Source organism: Fundulus heteroclitus, chromosome 15, assembly GCF_011125445.2.
Source record: "Fundulus heteroclitus isolate FHET01 chromosome 15, MU-UCD_Fhet_4.1, whole genome shotgun sequence".
In the NCBI taxonomy this organism is placed as follows: domain Eukaryota; kingdom Metazoa; phylum Chordata; class Actinopteri; order Cyprinodontiformes; family Fundulidae; genus Fundulus; species Fundulus heteroclitus.
Genome location: NC_046375.1, coordinates 9,434,360 through 9,453,143, shown reverse-complemented (window position 1 = coordinate 9,453,143; position 18,784 = coordinate 9,434,360). Strand labels below are relative to the sequence as shown.

Here is an 18,784-nt window from a genome sequence, read left to right as displayed (position 1 = left end):
TAAGATCCAGCGTCGCGTTGCCTCCCTCGTTGTCTCTCATCTTCTCGATGTTCGAGATACAGAAGTAAAAGAATGCAAAAGGTGTTCCGTCAGTTCCCTGCACCCTGCGCGGTGACGTGCCTCGTCATCACTAAAGTCATCAGAGTATTTCTGAAGGAGAGATCACGGTCCTCACCAGTGCTCGTGTGTAATTTTAAAATGTTCTTAATCAAGAGACAAAATAGATATATATGATTGTACTTTACACCAACCACACACAGGTTGAAATAAATAAATAAATAAATAAATAAATAAATAAATAAATAAATAAATAAATAAATAAATAAATAAATAAATATCTTAGCAGTTGTGTTTATATTTCCTGCCGCTAGGGGGCGATGTCAAACGTGAGGTGACGGCGCAGCAACCGACCGCGCGGCTCGTTGACTGTGTGCGAACGGCGGCGCATCTCCGGCAAACGGTCCCCCCGGTACGAGTGGATGATTCACAGGCTCCGCATAGTCATCTCGAAGCCTCTGATACAGTCTCTGCGTCTCCCCTGTGTGCTGCGTCATTGTCGAAAACTGACCTCCAAAATGCCCTTCCAGTATCCCCAGGCTTACCGCGACGAGGCTGTCGTAAGTAGAAGGGGGGTCCGCTATGAGCCATTAGCCCGACTAGCTAAATCACTGTGGGGGTTCATTCATTCCAGTTGGCGGTCGCTTTGTTAGCATGCTAGCTAGCTTAGCCAGGCGACTGAAACCAGGCTTCCGGAGCTGATGAATAAAATATAAGTTGATAATAAAGTAAACAACTTGCACATTTACTTAGACGGGATAATAATTATTTTTATCGAATGAGCACATTATTTTCTATGATGCCCCGCACCTGACTACTAGCTAGCTGTGTCTTTATTGTTGCTGTGTTCAGGTGGATGACTACCATGGCTGCAAAGTGCCGGATCCGTACAGCTGGCTGGAAGATCCCGACAGTGAGAAGACGCAGGTACATTTAGTCCTGGCGCCCCCAGTCAGTCACAGGAAGTGCTTTAAAAAAAAAAAAAAAAAAAAAAAGCAACGAGCTGCCACTTTCACACATTAAAGTGTTAGTAACATTTTAAGTCATCACACGCGATTTCCTTTAAGTGGGCTTTAACATTTCTTTAAATAGTAGCCATCGCGAGATTTGCTGATCAAGTCAGAACAGGTGCCGCAAACCTGTGGTCGTCAGTTTGTCAGAAGTCAGGCTGACTGAGATCAAGTTTCCACTTTATAAAATATAAAGTATTTTTTTTTCATTTTATCATTATTTAAAACTAGCTGCTAATAAAGATGCAAGACTGACTGCAGCTCTCTTGGCCAACTCAGGTTTCTACAAAGCTGTTTGTTTTAGATTTCTTTCCTGTTTTTAAGATTTTCCTATTCCTACCTACTAGAAAGAGAAATAAAATGCAACCCAACAGTGATGATGACAGGGATCCATAAAAACAGCAAATACTCAAAAACAAGAATCTCTAATATGCAAGAAATCCAGATAGACAAATAAAACAGGGCGAATACAGAAGCGTTGAGCTATAAATTCTTAACAGCCTTCTCACTGGTCATCATCAGTAAATAAAATAAATAAAAGTATTCATAATTAGCAAGATTCAAGTAAAAGATGAACAAAATGGTTACGGACACTAGTTCTCTTTTTGTTTTATTTTTCAAACCCTTTTCTTCTTCACACTTTTATACAATCTCTTTAATATTTTATGTTCTTTCAGCTCATTTGTGAGTCTTTTCCATAAATCCAGCCTTCAAGGGGGAAGGGAAATTAAACGTTAAGTCCGATGGTTTATTAAAAGCTTTATCTTTACAGTTTGTTGATGTCAGCAATTAAAACCTTATGCTTTGTCCCTTTTGTCTTCCAAAAAAAAAAAAAAAAACCTGTTTAGGTTGCTTTAACTGATATATGAATAAATCGTCAATGTGTGAACCCCTTTCTCTCTCACCAGGCCTTTGTCAACGCTCAGAACCAGCTGACGTTGCCGTTTTTAGAACAGTGCGAGGTGCGGGATCTCTTCAAGGAGCGCATGACTGAGCTGTACGACTACCCAAAGTATAGCTGTCCGTTTAAGAGGGGAGACAGGTGACGAAAATCTGCGACGATATTCAACAAAATGTATAAATCTTCACTCTGACGGGACGGGTCCCATGACGCTTTTCCCCACCCTCCGTGTTTTTAGGTACTTTCACTTTTACAACACGGGCCTCCAGAACCAGAGCGTGATGTACGTGCAGGAGAGTTTGGATGCCGAACCCACGGTGTTCTTAGATCCAAACACGTTTTCGGACGACGGGACCGTTGCTCTCCGAGGTATTCATTGAAAATTGTCTCACTTGATTCAGACGGGTTAATCCGGCGTGTCTTTTGTTAGTAATAAAACGAAAATGGCTGTTTTGTTCGTCTGGAATGGCATTGCTTTTCGTTTAGTTGAAGCTTGAAATGAACCAGCCTGTTCAAATTCTCTGTGTTCCACCTCTGACGTGACCAAGGCTATGCGTTTTCGGAGGATGGAGAGTTCCTGGCCTACGGCACCAGCGCCAGCGGCTCCGACTGGGTAGAGATCCACTTCTTGCGGGTGGAGGGCGCCGTGCTTCTGGATGACCGCCTGGAGCAAGTCAAGTTTAGCTGCATGTCCTGGACTCATGACGGGAAGGGGCTTTTCTACAATTCATACCCTGACCAGGAAGGCAAAAGTGACGGTGAGGGGGGGAAATTAGTTGGCACCGATTTACTGACACCATCTGAGATGGGTGGTTTAGGAATGAAACTTTAAAGAGACTTTAGTAGCTAATTTGGCCTGTTGTTGTTTTAGTCTGATAGGTTTTTAATAACATGTTCCACCGTTCGGTCCTGTTACTTCTGGGTAATGTCGTATTGTACATCCCAGGCACCGAGACCTCCACAAATCTGCATCAGAAGCTTTACTATCACATCCTGGGGACTCCGCAGTCTGAGGACGTGCTGTGTGCCGAATTTCCCGACCACCCCAAATGGATGTGTGGGGCCGAGGTAGGCCTCCAGTTCCCCTCGTGCGAGCAAGAAAAATTACTTCAACAGATTAGCAGTGCTGATTGATGTTGAAGGCGGCGCTCAGTGATGGGGGAATATTTGCAGGTATCGGATGATGGGCGCTACGTGTTGCTGTCCATCAGAGAAGGCTGCGATCCGGTCAATAGACTGTGGTACTGTGACCTGCAGACGACTCCTCAGGGCATCACAGGTACGTCTTGTTTTTTTTTATTTTAATCAATAGTTAAAATACTATCCAAGAATGTTTCCTTTGTTTCTTTTTGGTCAAGAAAAACAGTCTGTAACTCTTGCTTGATCAAACTCTTTTCCTTGAGCTATTCTAATGTTTTTAAACAGCAAAGAGACGTCATATTAGAAAACGTTTGCCCAGTTTTGTCTGCTTGAATGACAACCGTTGCATTTGTTTTATGGTTTTGCATTTTGTGCAGCACTTAAAATAAACCTTGTATGTTTAGGACTTTTGCCATGGATAAAGTTAATTGACAACTTTGACGCGGAGTACGAATACGTGACCAATGAGGGAACGTTGTTTACTTTTAAGACCAATTTAGACGCCCCACGCTACCGACTCATCAACATCGACTTTGCCGCCCCTGATCAGAGAAAGTGGAAGGAGCTTATCCCTCAACATGACAAAGATGTTATTGGTGAGCTTTTGGAGCGCTGCTGCCTCATCACAGCCACACACTTCAGCGTGTTTTACTAGGATTGTTGTCATAGACCAGCATCAAGCTGTGCATAACTCTCAAGTCGGAGGAAGTCAATAAGAATAAATAAAAAATAAAATAAAAGTAACATTCAGTTGGATCTGAAGGCCTTTGGTTTAGTTGAACTAGATTTTATTTAGGGGTACCAGAGTAAAGAGTACAGAATACAAACCCACCCTCCACAGTTCAGACTTTTTTGTACATTTTAAAAACAATGTGTCCTGTTTGTACCACTCAGTTCTGCATTACTTTGTGTTGATCTATCACACATGATCCCAATAAAATACACTGAAGTTGGCTGTTGACAAATGTGATAAATGATGTGACTCGTTATGCGAGGCACTGAAAGGTTGATATAAACTAATCCCGAGATGCTAAGACCCTTCTTGTGCTTGTTTTCCCGCAGTATTTGCCACCTGCACACACTCCAGCTATCTGTTTGTGTGTTTCCTCCACGATGTGAAGAATGTGTTAAAGATGTACCGTCTGAGCTCAGGCGAGGAGCTGCGGACCTTCCCTCTGGATGTTGGCTCTATAGTGGGCTTTACAGGACGGAAGAGAGATTCTGAGATCTTCTACTATTTCACCTCTTTTCTATCTCCAGGTACAGGACGCCATGATGTTATCAATGATCACATTGTATACTTCTAGCAGCCAGTTGGCTGAACATTTTCAATCATTGTACTCAGATACAGCTCAAGCTGTACGACGAAACCACCGGGTTTAAAAGTTCACAGCTCACCATTTCTGCTCTTACACTGTAGAGCCCGATGCTCTGATGCGATCTGACTGCTCACACTGTACGTCCAAAAACCGCATGTCGGACTAGGGCTGAACGATTTTGAAAAAATAATCTCATTGCGATTTCTTTAATTTAATATTGCGATTGCAGTTTAATGTGATCATTTTTTTTCCAGTTTAATTTATCAGGTCTTTTTAAATATATACAACAATAAATGAATCTGTTTCATCGCTGTGCGGAGCAGAAATGATTGCGTTCTGCCTACGATATATTTCAACCAAAATTGCAATTTGATTTTGACTTTTCTCTGCATTAACCAGAAGCAACAAAAATGCCCTCTAGATAAAGATGTTTGTAAACAAGGACTATTTAAAAGAAGAACTTTTAATGTTTTTATTAATCAGAATATTATTCAAGAGAACAGCTTTTAATTGATTTGGACATCAATCCTGGTTGAACATAAAGTGCAACCAACAAGCAAGTCTATGTATTAAACTGATTGACCAGTATTTAATGTCATGGTGAGATTCCTGAAAGTTTCTGGTAAAAAAAAGTATGATTATATAAACTCTAAAACATGTAATAAAATTAGATTATCTCACTGCTGCAACTATCTTCCCTTCCATGTGGAGGCAAATCCACTTTAAACATATTACCGACACCTAAAGGACGCGTTTTTTCCATTGTTACATAGCAAAAAATTGCAGACATCTGTGATTTGGAAATTGTGTGTGTTTTTTTTTTTTGTTTTTTTTAATTGCGATTTTATTGCAAATGCGATTAATTGTGCAACCCTACGTCGTACCGCTGCCGTGCTTGTATCCACTCCTATGTTTTTGTCTGAGAGGAAGAAGAATTATTCCCCAGTTTGCACATGTGCAGTGCGCGAGCTTGGGGGAAATTGGCTCGTAGACGCTTGTAGCTCTGCTTCAACAGCAGGATGCGATCACAATCACTCACGACTGTATTTCAAACATGTTTGATTTTCATCCGACCGTACGACTCCTGTCCAGGAGGTGATCGTGAGAGGCTAATCGCCCCCCGTTACCCCCTATATACTACAGGACGCACTATGCAGCTGAAACTCGGCCAGATCCAAAAAAATTCTCGCACCACTAAAGAATCGGCCCAAAAAGGGCAAAACATCGTACAGTGTATGCCCAGCTTAAATGTAAAGGTCAGATTGGCCAATTTGTGCATATCGATATGAAGCAGAAGTTCTCAGCTGAACTGATCTAGATTAAAAGATGGGCTGCACCATTTCCATAAAGACCAAATTACTCAATTAAAAAGGAGTGTAATAGTGAGCAGGGTGGCAAATATGCACATTAGTTCTTCAACACAGTTGTAACTGTGTTGTTTATAAAATTAAATATAACTGGTGAACTAATGTGCATGTTTGCCACTCTACTCTGCTTGTGTAATTATTGTACTGGTTTGGCATGCTTTGGTGTTTTGATAAATTAAAGCTTTACAGTAGTAACCCAAGACTCGATTGTTTAGAATTGAGTTATATTTATATATTCAGCACCACGGACAGTGGATATTAGTGAGGCGATTATGGCAAACGTGTTGCCGAAGAGCGCAGCACGTCCAATTTACCTCAGTCCCAGCCATTATAATAGTCGTCTTATTAGCCTTGACTGTCTCTAAAAATAAAATAAAATTGTTTGTTATTTATATTTCCACATATCACCAAAAGAGGAAGAAAAAAAAAATTAGAAACCTGTAGTTCCTATAAAAATAGCTCATTTAGACATCAAACAAATTACTTGATAATTTAAACCACAAATAGAAATAATCTTCCCACTTGCTTTGCTAGTAATTCAGAAACGCATTAAGTGCTGCTTTTCCCTCCTCACCCAGCTATCATCTACCATTGTGACCTAACTAAGGAGCCACTGCAGCCACACGTCTTCAGAGAGGTCACCGTCAAAGGCTTCACCCCTGCGGACTACCAAACAACCCAGGTAACGTTATTTAAGGAGGTTGTCTTTATTTAGATCTGGATACATATTGAAAGTCCAAAATGTAATCTTAATTATTAGTTGATCAAATATAACATCAAACAGCCCCACTGTTTTTAGACTGCTAAACTTACAACCATGTTTCTTATGTTTCTCTTTTTTTTTTAAGTTCTGTCTTAAATAGCTGCTTTAATTTCTTAAATCAACAGAATTTCAGGTCATGCCAATTAAGACTGAAGTAATTCGAGATGTGATTTCACATTTTTTAGTAAAGCTTTGAACTATTGTTAACAAATTAAGTGTTTCTGTTTCATGATAAAGAACCGTAACTTACAGATTATGCTATTTTACAAAGAAGACAAATATTACAGCACCGTTTTATTAGTGATTAGCGTTGTTCGGCATTAGATACTGTAAATGGTTTTCTTTGTTTATTTCTTTGGGAATGTAGGTCCATACCTTAACTCTGGGTTTTCCAAAGGCTGCGTAGTATTTCCGAAAAGATAAAACAGCAACCATTCTATCATACACTCAGTTTTCCAGTTACCTGTTGAAAATCTAATTTCCTGTTCAAGAGCAGCAAGCTGCTACGGTGCATTCACTCAGGTTTGAGCCACACTTTAAGTTCATCAGTTCAAAACCTGCCCTGTTAAACTTCAAAGTTTGTTGAAAAAAAGCTGTATGCTGACCTCTTTTATGCATTACAGTGTATGTATGTATGTTTTTTATATATATACTTAATAAAAATAAGACAAATTAGTTTATATCAATGGTCAAATTACGTTTTAGTTGGTTAACATAATGTCTAAAACAAGGTGCATCATCTCTCGGGATGTCGTACCTGAAGCAACCCTCTGCATTTATCCGGGCTTGGGACGGGCCCAGAATAGGACACAGAACACCGTGCCCTCCTTGGGGCTGCTTTTTTTTTCCTTCTTCTTCTCCTCCACCACCTCACAGTTTCATTTCCTGTATTTTGTTAGATCTTCTATCCCTCCAAGGACGGCACGCAGATCCCCATGTTCATCGTGCACAAGAAAGGAATCAAACTGGACGGCTCCCATCCAGGTTTTCTGTACGGCTACGGCGGCTTTAACATCTCCATCACGCCAAGCTACAGCGTCTCCCGACTCATCTTCGTCAGGCACCTGGGAGGTGTTCTGGCTGTCGCCAACATCAGAGGAGGCGGGGAGTACGGGGAGACCTGGCACAAAGGTGGGTAGCACAAAGGTGGCCTGGCGGTTTAATATCTTCCAACCTGTTGGTGTAGATGTTTAAAATCACGGTGACGCATTCGGGCTTCCTCTTCAGCTGGCATGCTGGCACACAAGCAGAACTGCTTCACAGACTTCCAGTGCGCGGCTGAGTATCTCATCAAGGAGGGCTACACGTCTCCTTCCAAGCTAACCATAAACGGAGGCTCTAACGGCGGCTTGCTTGTTGGTGCGTATGCTCCAGACCGGACGGGGTTTTTGGTAGACTTTGGCAGTGAAGGACTTGTTTAACGGAGCCCGTTCTCCCTCAGCGGCCTGCGTGAACCAGCGGCCCGAGCTGTTCGGCTGCGCCGTCGCCCAGGTGGGCGTCATGGACATGCTGAAGTTCCACAAGTTCACCATCGGCCACGCGTGGACCACAGATTTCGGCTGTTCAGAAGAAAAAGAGCAGTTTGAGTGGCTCATTAAGTAAGTGCTCCCGGCCGGCGTTCTCCATCCGTCTTTCTAGACGGACACATGGAGTATATGGCGTTATTTTATCATAATCAGCTGCAATTTGGTCTTTTTGGTATAGGCATATAACATGGCTATATACCTTTAAACACATAGAAACTACATAGAACCCTAGACTTTAATGCTGCTGTAGCTGGAAACACAAGTATTTTGATTAAAATGAAGGTGTTAAAGGTGTTCTTTCCTTTTTTTTTTTTTTCATGCAACCTTTATTTTCATTTTGTTCGCCATTTGCCAGTGTGCACATGATTCCTTTCCTTCCTATTTAACCCTTTTTCTTCTCTCCTTCCTTGCTTCCTTTATTCCTCCAATCCATCCTTGCTTCCTTCTTTCCTTCCTTACTTTATAGTATCTTTATTGCTTTCCTCACATTCTTTCTTATTCACTTGTTACCCATCACCCCTTTTTGTCCTCCTTCCTTTCTACCTTCCTTGTATCCCTCCTTCATGTCCTTCCATCTTCTTTTTTTATTGTGTTCTTCTCTCCTTCGGGTTTTTGGGTAGACGGTTTTGTGAAATGTATCCAACATGTAAAACTATGAAGATCCCTAAAAAACAATGGTTAATAATTAAGCTATTTTTGTAGTAGGAGTCCTTTTGTTACTTTACAGTCTTACCTCTTGTGATGATTGAATACATTTCCTTCTGTTATTGCAATATAGTGATAGATAGTTTTGACTTTTACTGCTTTTACTGATGATACTCCAAGTAGTTCTTTCCAGTTATTAAAAACCAGTCCTTTCCAACTCCCCAGATACTCCCCTTTACATAACATCCGTGTCCCAGAGGGCGACGGCGTCCAGTACCCTGCGGTGCTTTTGCTGACAGGAGACCACGACGACCGGGTCGTGCCCCTGCACTCGCTCAAATACATCGCCACCCTGCAGCACCTCGTCGGCCGCAGCGCCAAGCAGACCAACCCTCTGTTCATCCTGGTGGACACGAAGTCGGGCCACGGAGCCGGCAAGCCCACCAGCAAAGTCATCCAGGAGGTGGCTGACACCTACGCCTTCATCGCCCGCTGTCTCAACCTGTCCTGGGTGAAATAACATGAGCCTGATGTCGGTTTGCTTTGTTTCCCTTTGCTCTAATTCAGAAGACTGTTTCTATCAACTATTGAAATGATCTTAAACGAGATGTTTAATGAATCCAAAGTGTTTACCCAAGCTCCGTTATATATATTTTTGTTTCTTACCATAAGCCCGTCAGTGTTTTAACAGCACAAAACCTATACAACAAACAGCTCACACAGCTTCTAGGTCGTGGGCCATATTTGTAGTTCTTTACTGCCATTATGGCCAGGAATTTCCAGTCAGCCATTGCAGTCTTGAGGTAAGATGTTTATTTAAGGTGTGTTTGTACGTCCTCCAGGAGCTTCATAGCTGATGCGTATTATTTAAATCTCTGTGCACAGGATGGAGCCCACTGGGTGCTGAATGATATCCCTGTTCTTTAGTGTTGTGTGGGAGAGTGTACTGCAAGTAGACAGCGAAGCTGATGTTTGTGTGAAGATTTACTGATATAACATTTTGTGTTTGTGTCCATGTGATTGTGTGTGTGTGTGTGTGTGTTTGGGTGTGTGTGTAAAGATCGGTTACAAACTTCTTTTTTTTTTTTTGCAAACTAAAGTTTTCTACCTCTTGACTTGTGCTGATTGTTTACCCTGTTAAAGGGAACAAAACACAATGCCAGATCTACAATAAACTTTTTAAGGACTGATTGATATTCTTTTATTCTGTAGAGAACATGCAGGTGCATCTTGGTTAGAAAAAGATTCATTAATTTCAGTGATTCGAGTCAGAAAGAAGCTCGTACATTCATTGTATTCAATGTGTTTTATTTTAAGTATTTATTACTGATAGTTTTGGTTGAAAATCCCTTTTTATAAGGCTGTTATTTGGGGTGTTAATTAGGTGTAAGCCATAAAAAACATTTTCAGACACAATAGAAATCGTTATTTGTTTAATCAATCTATATGAGTTTTTTTTTTTTTTTTTTATTCAATCAAGCTGCTGAAATAAATCATCTTTTCAGGGGATCTCATTTACTGAAAGGTGTCCACATGTGCTATAACCTGAGCGGTTAAAAAAAATAATCCAAAATTCAGACATTTTGAACTATTAATGAAGAAAACTCGCATTCCTCCCTCCTTTCATGTTTTTCAAAGTGCTCTGGGTTTGCACATAGCCTTTCAGTCAACGGTTTCATGGTGGCGAGGACATGAGCAGCATGTACACCTGTTGCTCCTGCGATGATTTAACCCACCAGCAGGGGGCACCAGCCGCCCTTTTAACCAGCCCCACACGTGGAGGAGGAGCACCACATGAGGGTGGTCCGACACAGGGTCCCCCTTGAGGATTCCTGATCATACATGCTTAATGTTCACGACAACGCTTTTGTCCTACTTTCACGTGGGTGGGGGGGAAAAAAGGCTTGGCAAAGCAAAGAGTCTTATTTTTAGATTTCTTATGAAACCGACACACCCTTTTCATTTGTTTCTGCACTGAGATCTGAAAAGGAAAATCCCATTTACACATTAAATAAGTAAATTGCAGAGTTAAACAAACATTTGGAGAATTCTTGCTTTTAGGTTATTTTGTAATTCACAACCTTCAGTTTTACTTCTCTGCACCATCCCAGTGTCAATATACAATTGGTTGGGGTTAGCCACAATTGTTACATTTAAAAACGACAACAAAAAAGACTAAACTGTTTACTACTCTAATGTTTTTAACGCTGAAATTACTGTTAGAATTTAGATTGTTTATATGAAATGTTTTATTTTATTATCCAACATTTCAGTCAGTGAGAAAAGTAGCTGGGTAAAAAACAGTTGGGCCTAAAAAGGAGTGGAAAAGATATGAGAAAATTCCTCATCTTGGTGATTTTATTCTCCCCTCTATAAAATGGTGATTTCTTTGCTAAACCAGGATAAGCAACTACTGTAAAGCTATTTCTTTCTTTTTCTTTTTTTTTATCGTTTGGATAAAGCTGAAATACGTCAGACTTGTTTTTTTTCTCTGATGCCTATTAAAACAAGGAGACTTTAGAAATCTGAATCATGACTCAGGGCTGAAAAGGTTACAATCATGAAGGTTTGTGTGTTCTGGTGAAATTGATCATTTAAAAAAAAATATTTAGTTTAAATGCAAAATGAAAATCTTTGCAATTTCAATCAGAATACTTTATTAATCCCAGAAGAAGACAGAAAATAAAACTTTAGTTTGTGAGAAGGGGCTCCAATAAGATAAAACTATGTTCAATAAATAAAACTGGTGTTCCTATTGTAAGGTGCTTGTACAGTGCGTGCAACACACTATTATTGTTCTGGTAAAACTGGAATAATTAACTTAATGAAAACACTTTGCACATCATATTGGTGTCTGTCTGATTCTATTGAATTGTAAAACTGTTTTAAATCTGAAACCAGAAAAAGGATGTGAAACATATTAAAAAAAAACATTTCCGGATCAAGATATACTTTGGATCGCAACAACGTGTCCTCTAAACATGGCCAAACTTGACCTGATTGTAAATAAAGGAACTGTTTTCACTTCTCATAGAGCATTCAAGTGTTGTGTTAAAACTGAATGAACTCTTACTCTTCTTATAGCAACATAATGTAACCAATCAAGATCAGAACAGTTTAACATGTTAATGGTGGAGACGGTCTCTAAATATCAGGTTCATTTCTGAAAGGCTACTCTACTAAAGGAGCAGCAAATTTGCAAACGCCATCTTTGATACATTTCATAAGAAATCTGTATTTGTGTAAAAAAAAAAATATTTTTTTTGAGAGAGACATGATTAGCTGTATGCAGTTCAGGGCTCACAGAATCATAATTATTTTCAATTGGTATTCAGCTGTAATGTAATTACTAAACATTCCAAAACAATTGTAAGCTGTAGAAACCTGTTGGTGAGACTTTTTTGGTCTGTCGGCTCCCAGTAGTAATAATAATAATAATAAAAACTTGAAACGTGTGTTATTGCCTCGAAACCAATAGCAGGAGCGACCTTTTGCGTATTAAAAGGTTAAATAAATAAATACAAGCGTCGCAGCCCGACCTCCGTGCTCACACGCACGTACCCTCGGGGACGTGTGTGGTGGTGTGGGCGTGGACCACTAGGTGGCGTCCGAGACATTAATGCAACCGCATTACTTTTCTAACTAAAAGTCAGGATTGCGAACCAAGTTGTTGCATTTGTTTAGACACTCTCATGGTTTCATTAATGTGGATTAAAATCTAATGTAAGGGAAGGGGCGCTTAATGTAAGATAAATAAATAAATAAATAAATAAATAAATAAATAAATAAATAATGCGCCGCTTGGAGCCATTTAAAAGGATGCTATGTTATTCGGCGGAAGCTTAAAGTGCCCTGAAATGCCATCATCAAGACACTAGCGCCACCAAGGGGCTCCGGGGGGAAATGGCTGGGGCCTTATTAATTATTAGCTGACCAGCCCACCCCCAGCCCCCACTCTAATAATATATACTTCTTTTATACTGTGTCGACCTCATTACTTACACTGTTTATTTATGTATTGTCTGTCTGTGCGTCCTTCATAACACGCCACTTTTATATGCCACTTTGTCCTCGGGTTCACTCCCACCACATGACAACAGCCACATAAAGCTCCTAATTGTCTTTTCTGGCAAAGGACGCCTCTCCCCAAACCAACCCCCCCCCCCAACATCATAGATTTGTCGCAAGGCAGAGCGTGGTGGAACATCTTCATCATGTGCTCCATCAATTTTATTCAAAGCAGTTTTAGAGTAGTAGCTACTTATATGGAACCGTCATCCATCCGTCCATCCATCCATCCATCCGTCCATCCGATTAACAGATACTGACAGGCTGAACCGACGGGTGGCGCTATTGACACCATCTCCCACTTCATTATTACTGATCTGAAAGCAGCTGAGTTTTGCTGCTGCAGTTTAAAGACATAACCTTAAGTCGTTGGACAGCAGATGACTGATCAGTTGGGAAAGTTTGTGGTTTTATAAAATAAAATAAAAACTTACTATTGCTTTTGGACGATTTCTTACATGATATTTTTTTTATTTTTATTTTGTTGGTGCTATTATGGAGCAAATGCTTGCTTCAGCTAGGAAAAAGCAGCCCTCTGAGAGGTTGAATGCTGATTGCGGACGAGCTGAGTGGGGGATGTGAAGTATGGATCATGATCAACAAGGGAAAAAGAGGGGTGGGGGAGACTGGGAGCATGTTGGGGGAGGCCACACATTCCACATGGTTTAAAAGGTAGATGATGTCGGACAGGGATTTTCTTCTTCTCCTCCTGAGCGGACATCTCGAATAAGGACGTTTTCCTTCTTGAATGATACTGAATGCACAATTTCAACCCTACATGAGCTGGGGCTCTTCGTGGTTTGAGGAGCAACATGCGCTGAGCCGCGTTGCCTTCCAAGCATGCATGGAAGATCAGCCCTACTGGGAGAAGTTTGGAGGTGAAATGAGAATATGGAGTATCTTGGAGCTGATTTCCCAGTACTGAGCCACAGCCCGCCAGCCACCTCCTGGTCCAATGTAGCACGTTTCCAACAAATCTGCCCGGCCAGCCGCGCAGCCGCAGCTTGTGTTACAGACTCACTATAAAATATTCATCCATGGAAAATCTCTTTGATTTCACTCGGTCATTTGTCTCCAGTGTAGCGCGCAGGTTAATGCCAGCCTAAACATGTGATTCAAACTGAAGCATCCGCGCAAGAGAAGTCCGGCCGGGGATCACAAATCTCATTCATCCACAGAGTTGGGGAAAAAAAAAAAAAAACGGAGCATGTCTACTTCCTCTCCTACAGGTGAGTCCAGAAATACTTTATCAGCTGTTTTTTATTTATTTTAGTTTATTCTTTGGAGTTAAAAAAAAACTACCCATGCACACCAAATGTGTGTGAAGTTGGGCGCAATGACCTGAAATGACCTGCTGTTATAAAGAAGATCTTCTGTTTTCAGTCAAAAGCAAAGATGCGCGCACATGCCCAGAATGAACCTTTTTTTTTTCTTAACCAAACCGCATGCCCTTATATGGGAAAACACTCAAAGATCAGATTTATAAGGCAGATGCGAACATTATCAATCATGATTTGGTCTCCATTTAAAACCTCCAAATAGGTTAAAGAATTGAAAAAGTAAACCAGGAAGATTTTTTTTTATTTTATATATTTTTTTGCGAAACCCACTCTGAATGGATTGTTGAGCGGTAGACATGACGTCAAAAAGTGCAAGCGAAAAGAAGTGCAATGAGCCCCTACGGTCCGCTCATTTCCTGTGACGAAAAGCCGAAAAAATAATAATGAAATGTTCAATCGGAGAGACGCGAGCAAGTATTTTCGTGCGATCGCGGGAATTCTTCATTTAAAATGACTTTTTTGCGCACCTTGTGGAGAGCCGCATCCGCCATCCACCCCCTCCCCGTGACGTCACCGACAATTCATTCACATATTTGCTTTAACGTCGGGCTAAAACTAATCTTCAACGCCTTTATTTACACGCCGAAACTCCCGTTGTTTGCGTTATGTTTTGTTTTTGGTTAAACAAAATCCAGTTCGTTAGTGTACTAAACGCAAAATCTGGTTTGATTCATTAGATGCATTTATAAAACGACGCTGATAAAAAAAAACCTATAAATTCAATCTAAATTTTTAGATAAATAAAAGTACAGATTTGATTGCAAACGTGCAGTTTTATGATAGACGGGTTGTGCTAAACTAAATCATACACATAAAAACTACAGTTCCCCAAGTTAGTTTGTTTTGTTGGTGCTTTTATGATCTCAGAGTAATTGTTTTTCGTTGAGTCTAAATATTAATTAACGAAATCCGTTGCCGTATCAAAGGGCGATGTTTATTACAATGCAACAGCTGTTACTCCAGCTTTTTCCTCCCTAATATGTCAAAGAAATGTTTTTGCTTTAAATTCCATGAAGGTAAATTTACACAAGCTATGACTTAGAAGTTAAGTATGTAATTATTAAAGCAACTTTATACTGAATGGGAATGACTTCACACATCAGTCACTTACTTACTTGAAATAAAATCCACCTTAAAGGGCAGATGACCTGCTTGGTCCCTACTGTTTACACTTCCTTCTGAAGTTTTTTTTTTTTTTTTTTTTTTAAGTAAGGGATTAGTAGCTGGAATGCATGAAGTAAACGACAAAAAACAACACCCCTCACCTAAAAAGGACGAAAGAGACACGGGGCTCAATGAACCCTTTGAACTACATTGACAGGAGCGTATGGGTAAAAGGCAAATTTCCTCTGGGATCCTGCAGGGTGCAGGGGTGGGGGTTGGGTGGGGTTAGCTGGGGTGATAGAGTGCAAAGTCTGCTCAGAAGGTCGGTATTCAAACAACTCAGGAGGCTGGCTTTGTTTATCAGGTGCCCTTAAATGCAGAAGTGTCCCAAAACATCACCCATTTCCAGGTGCATCCTTGCACCTTGTTGTATAGTCAAGATTACAGCTTCCAAAGAGTTTATCCTTGCAGTTCTGTTTATTACTGGTCAATAAATTATGATTTCCAGCTGGCCTAAAATATGAAAAGACAAAAACAAAAGTAACGGATTTTTATTTCAAACCCTTCAAGGGGAAAATATCACAATTGTAAAACATTTTTTCTCAGGTTGTAATTCACGTCTGTTTGTCTAACAGTGAAAACACCATAAGTGGCGATTATTGTTAAGCGACGTGTAAACTAATTGTTGCTGTTTTGTACGTGATAAAACAAAATTCTCTTGGCCAGACTGAAAAGAAAAAGAGATTTTTGCTCGCCCCTTATGCGCAAATGTAAGATGGCAAATTTCCATGAGCACAACCAGGCTTCATCTTCCCACACATGTCTGTTCTAAATCTCATCATATGCATCATTTTACTTTTTATCATTCATTTTAACAGCAGATTTTTTTTTTTTTTTCCACAATCGACGAACTCTCAGTGAAGTGAGTTGGCATACAATGCGCTGCTGAGAAAAGCAATATAGCAGTAACCTGCTGGCAGCAATGATCCAGCAGCTCTTGTATTTTTTGTGTTTCAGTAAAATGAATGTTAACCTAACATGCAGTAGGGAATAAACACTGCAAAACTGTAAAACAGTTTTACTGTGAAATAAAACAACAGCACCATAAATACAGAACAAACTGCTATAAATTACAACTTTTTATGTTTCTCTTGGATAACCCAATTCATTTATTGAAGAAAGCAAATTTTTAAGCAAATTTAAAAATCATAAAAAATAATAATAATAGAAACCAAAAAAGTAATTTACTAAAGTCCAGAAAAGTGGCATTTTTCATTTCAAGATGGAATGCTGGCAGCGTACCCGATTAGGTTGACATTTTAGATTGCTGTATACAGCAGCGTAATGTTAAACAGATCGTACAACTGTTGGCTGTTTTACTGTGATAGCAGTGGAGGGCATATTGCACATTGGTTAAAGGTAAAGCAGTGTCGTGAGAATCAGCTTTATTGGCCACGATTGGATGCACAATGAAGGAATTTGACTGTGCAGCACTAAGAGCATTCATTATATATATGTAGATATATATATATATGTGTGTGTGTGTGTGTACAGCAGTCTCATTTGACTGGTATTTACAAAATAGATAAATGCTGCAAAAAAATAATGTGGGCATAAAACTTCAAATAAAAATCACAGAGGATATGAAAATACCTGAAATAATTTTGGTTCTTGTTCAGCAGCAGTCATTTCTTGGAACAGAAACTATTTGCAGTTGTGCGACATTTAATTGTCCTTCTTAATTTGCAAATCCTGAACGGATGAAATTAGGTTTTCTTAGTACACATGAAATCAAAGAGAATAAATAGAAAAAGGACACGTAATGTCTTGAGATGTTTCAACAGCAGGATAAAGCTTTAGCTTTTTAATACCTAACCGTTTCTCCCCAATCTTCCTTCAACTCCATGAACAGCTGTCTTGCTTTTAATTTTTTAAATTCATAATGACACGGAGGAACGATAAGAAAAATCTTGGAAAGACAAGAACTAAACATAACAAGTCAATGAGATGATTTGGATCATTGACTTAGCATTTATCTGTGTATCTGAAAGCTTAAACCACCTGTTTTCAGGTGTTTTAGTAAACCAATCCTGAGTTTTAACCAAATCTAAGATTGCAGTCTGGCATTTTAATAATAGTAAGAATTTATATCAAGAAAGGATGATCTGTTTACTGTGAATCTTTCAGTTTATGTTTTTTTCTTTTTACCATCTTGGGATACAATCCGATCTTGCTTAAATGAAAATAAAAGCTTATATATAGATATTTTTTGTAATATTTTAGCTTAAACAGCTGATGCAAAGAAACCTTAGCTTCCTGGTTCTTTCCTTTCAGGAGAACTGAGTCAGGCTAAAATTAAAATCTTTTTGTCAAGTGTCAAACAAAAACCTAAGGTATTCCGAAATGCAAAATAATGATAATAATAATAACAACAACAATAATAATGATGAAAATAATAATAAAGGCTGGCATGAAGTTTGAGAGTAATGTTCCTAAAAAAGAAATCCTTTTCAGTACAAGTGTACAATTTTGGGAGAGCAAATTAAAAAGAATAATGTGTTACATCATGTCAGCCGAGTCCTAGTAATTGCTTTTGATTATAGAGCAAAGAACCATTGTTGGGCTTCATTAATGCTTGACTGGAGGAAATGTTTTCTGGATCTAGATTTATTTTAAACGGGGTTTTGTTTATTTTTTTCCCCCCATTGAAACAACCTAACATTAGACATATGTGTCTTGAAATGTACATAAATCTCCCTTTCCCTTTTTAAAAAAAAAAAAAAAAAAAAGACCTCCTTTTAACCAGGAACACATGGCCCCCGTGCACGCTGTCTCATTCTCTATCACACACCAGTAAACAGCACAGAGGTGATCTCCCCCGACTTCTCCTGATCAGAAAGCTCTTGTCGGGGATATGAGTGAGTGGATAACATCTGACACTGGTATCTAGCCCTGTGACCCCAACCGTAATTCTGTGGTGACTGCAGAGGCCTCCACCACAAGCATCTTCAAAAACAGGGCCTTTTTGCGCGAAGGGGGCTGGTGGGGGGTGGGTTTTGGACTGGGCTGGGCTGGGCTGGGGGTAGGGGCCAAGCCTGCGAATTCCGGAGGGTGGGCTCTTCGGCGCTGGGTGGGTGGGGATGAGGGCTTGTTTTTGTTTCATTCCTTCCGACATGTTTTTCCCTCTCTCCTTACAACCGGGAATAACCCCCTGAGAAACGTCCCACCAGGGTTAGGTGTGAGATAAGATGGGGGGGAGTTTGTTCTTGAGCAGACTATTTTTCATGCCTGTTGTTTTCGAGCTGGTGTACGGCCTTGAGGATCCACAAGCATCCCCTCCTCCTCCTCCTCCTTCTCCTCCTCCTCCTCCTCCTCCTCCTCCTCTCTCTCTCTGCAGAGTTCTGTTTTTGAGCTCGCTGAAGACGCAGAACAAAACTTTGTTGTGGAGTTCAAAGTCCTGAGATATACTGTAATTAGCACCCACCGAAGGTGAAACCTGCATGAGGTTTGAACGAGACAACAGCGCACGAGCTTCAAGTCAAAG

General features: G+C 40.1%; 2 protein-coding genes across 2 annotated transcripts in view; both read left to right on the top strand.

Annotated features, from left to right (window-relative positions):
- The first annotated feature begins 387 nt into the window (after positions 1-387).
- LOC105929556 (prolyl endopeptidase) lies at positions 388-9,918 on the top strand. Its single transcript, XM_012867396.3, has 14 exons — positions 388-617; positions 910-984; positions 1,976-2,109; positions 2,207-2,337; positions 2,517-2,726; positions 2,915-3,036; positions 3,142-3,247; positions 3,513-3,704; positions 4,171-4,368; positions 6,373-6,476; positions 7,457-7,688; positions 7,785-7,916; positions 7,999-8,155; positions 8,954-9,918. The coding sequence occupies exons 1-14, from the start codon at positions 480-482 to the stop codon at positions 9,246-9,248; spliced, it is 2,226 nt and encodes a 741-aa protein (XP_012722850.2). The 5' UTR covers positions 388-479; the 3' UTR covers positions 9,249-9,918.
- Positions 9,919-13,458: 3,540 nt separating this feature from the next.
- lin28b (lin-28 homolog B (C. elegans)) overlaps positions 13,459-18,784 on the top strand; it is a 38,890-nt gene continuing 33,564 nt past the window's right edge. The window contains exon 1 of the mRNA XM_021318853.2: positions 13,459-14,025. Within this exon, the coding sequence (XP_021174528.2) occupies positions 14,004-14,025 (22 nt within the window). The 5' untranslated portion in view covers positions 13,459-14,003. The remainder of the gene's footprint in view (positions 14,026-18,784) is intronic.

Bases quoted from the DNA above. Each gene is read 5' to 3' on its own strand.
- LOC105929556 (XM_012867396.3), top strand. From the start codon at position 480: ATGATTCACAGGCTCCGCATAGTCATCTCGAAGCCTCTGATACAGTCT. The intron at 6,477-7,456 runs GTAACGTTATTT...GTATTTTGTTAG, and splicing joins CGGACTACCAAACAACCCAG to ATCTTCTATCCCTCCAAGGA. The intron at 7,689-7,784 runs GTGGGTAGCACA...CTTCCTCTTCAG, and splicing joins CGGGGAGACCTGGCACAAAG to CTGGCATGCTGGCACACAAG.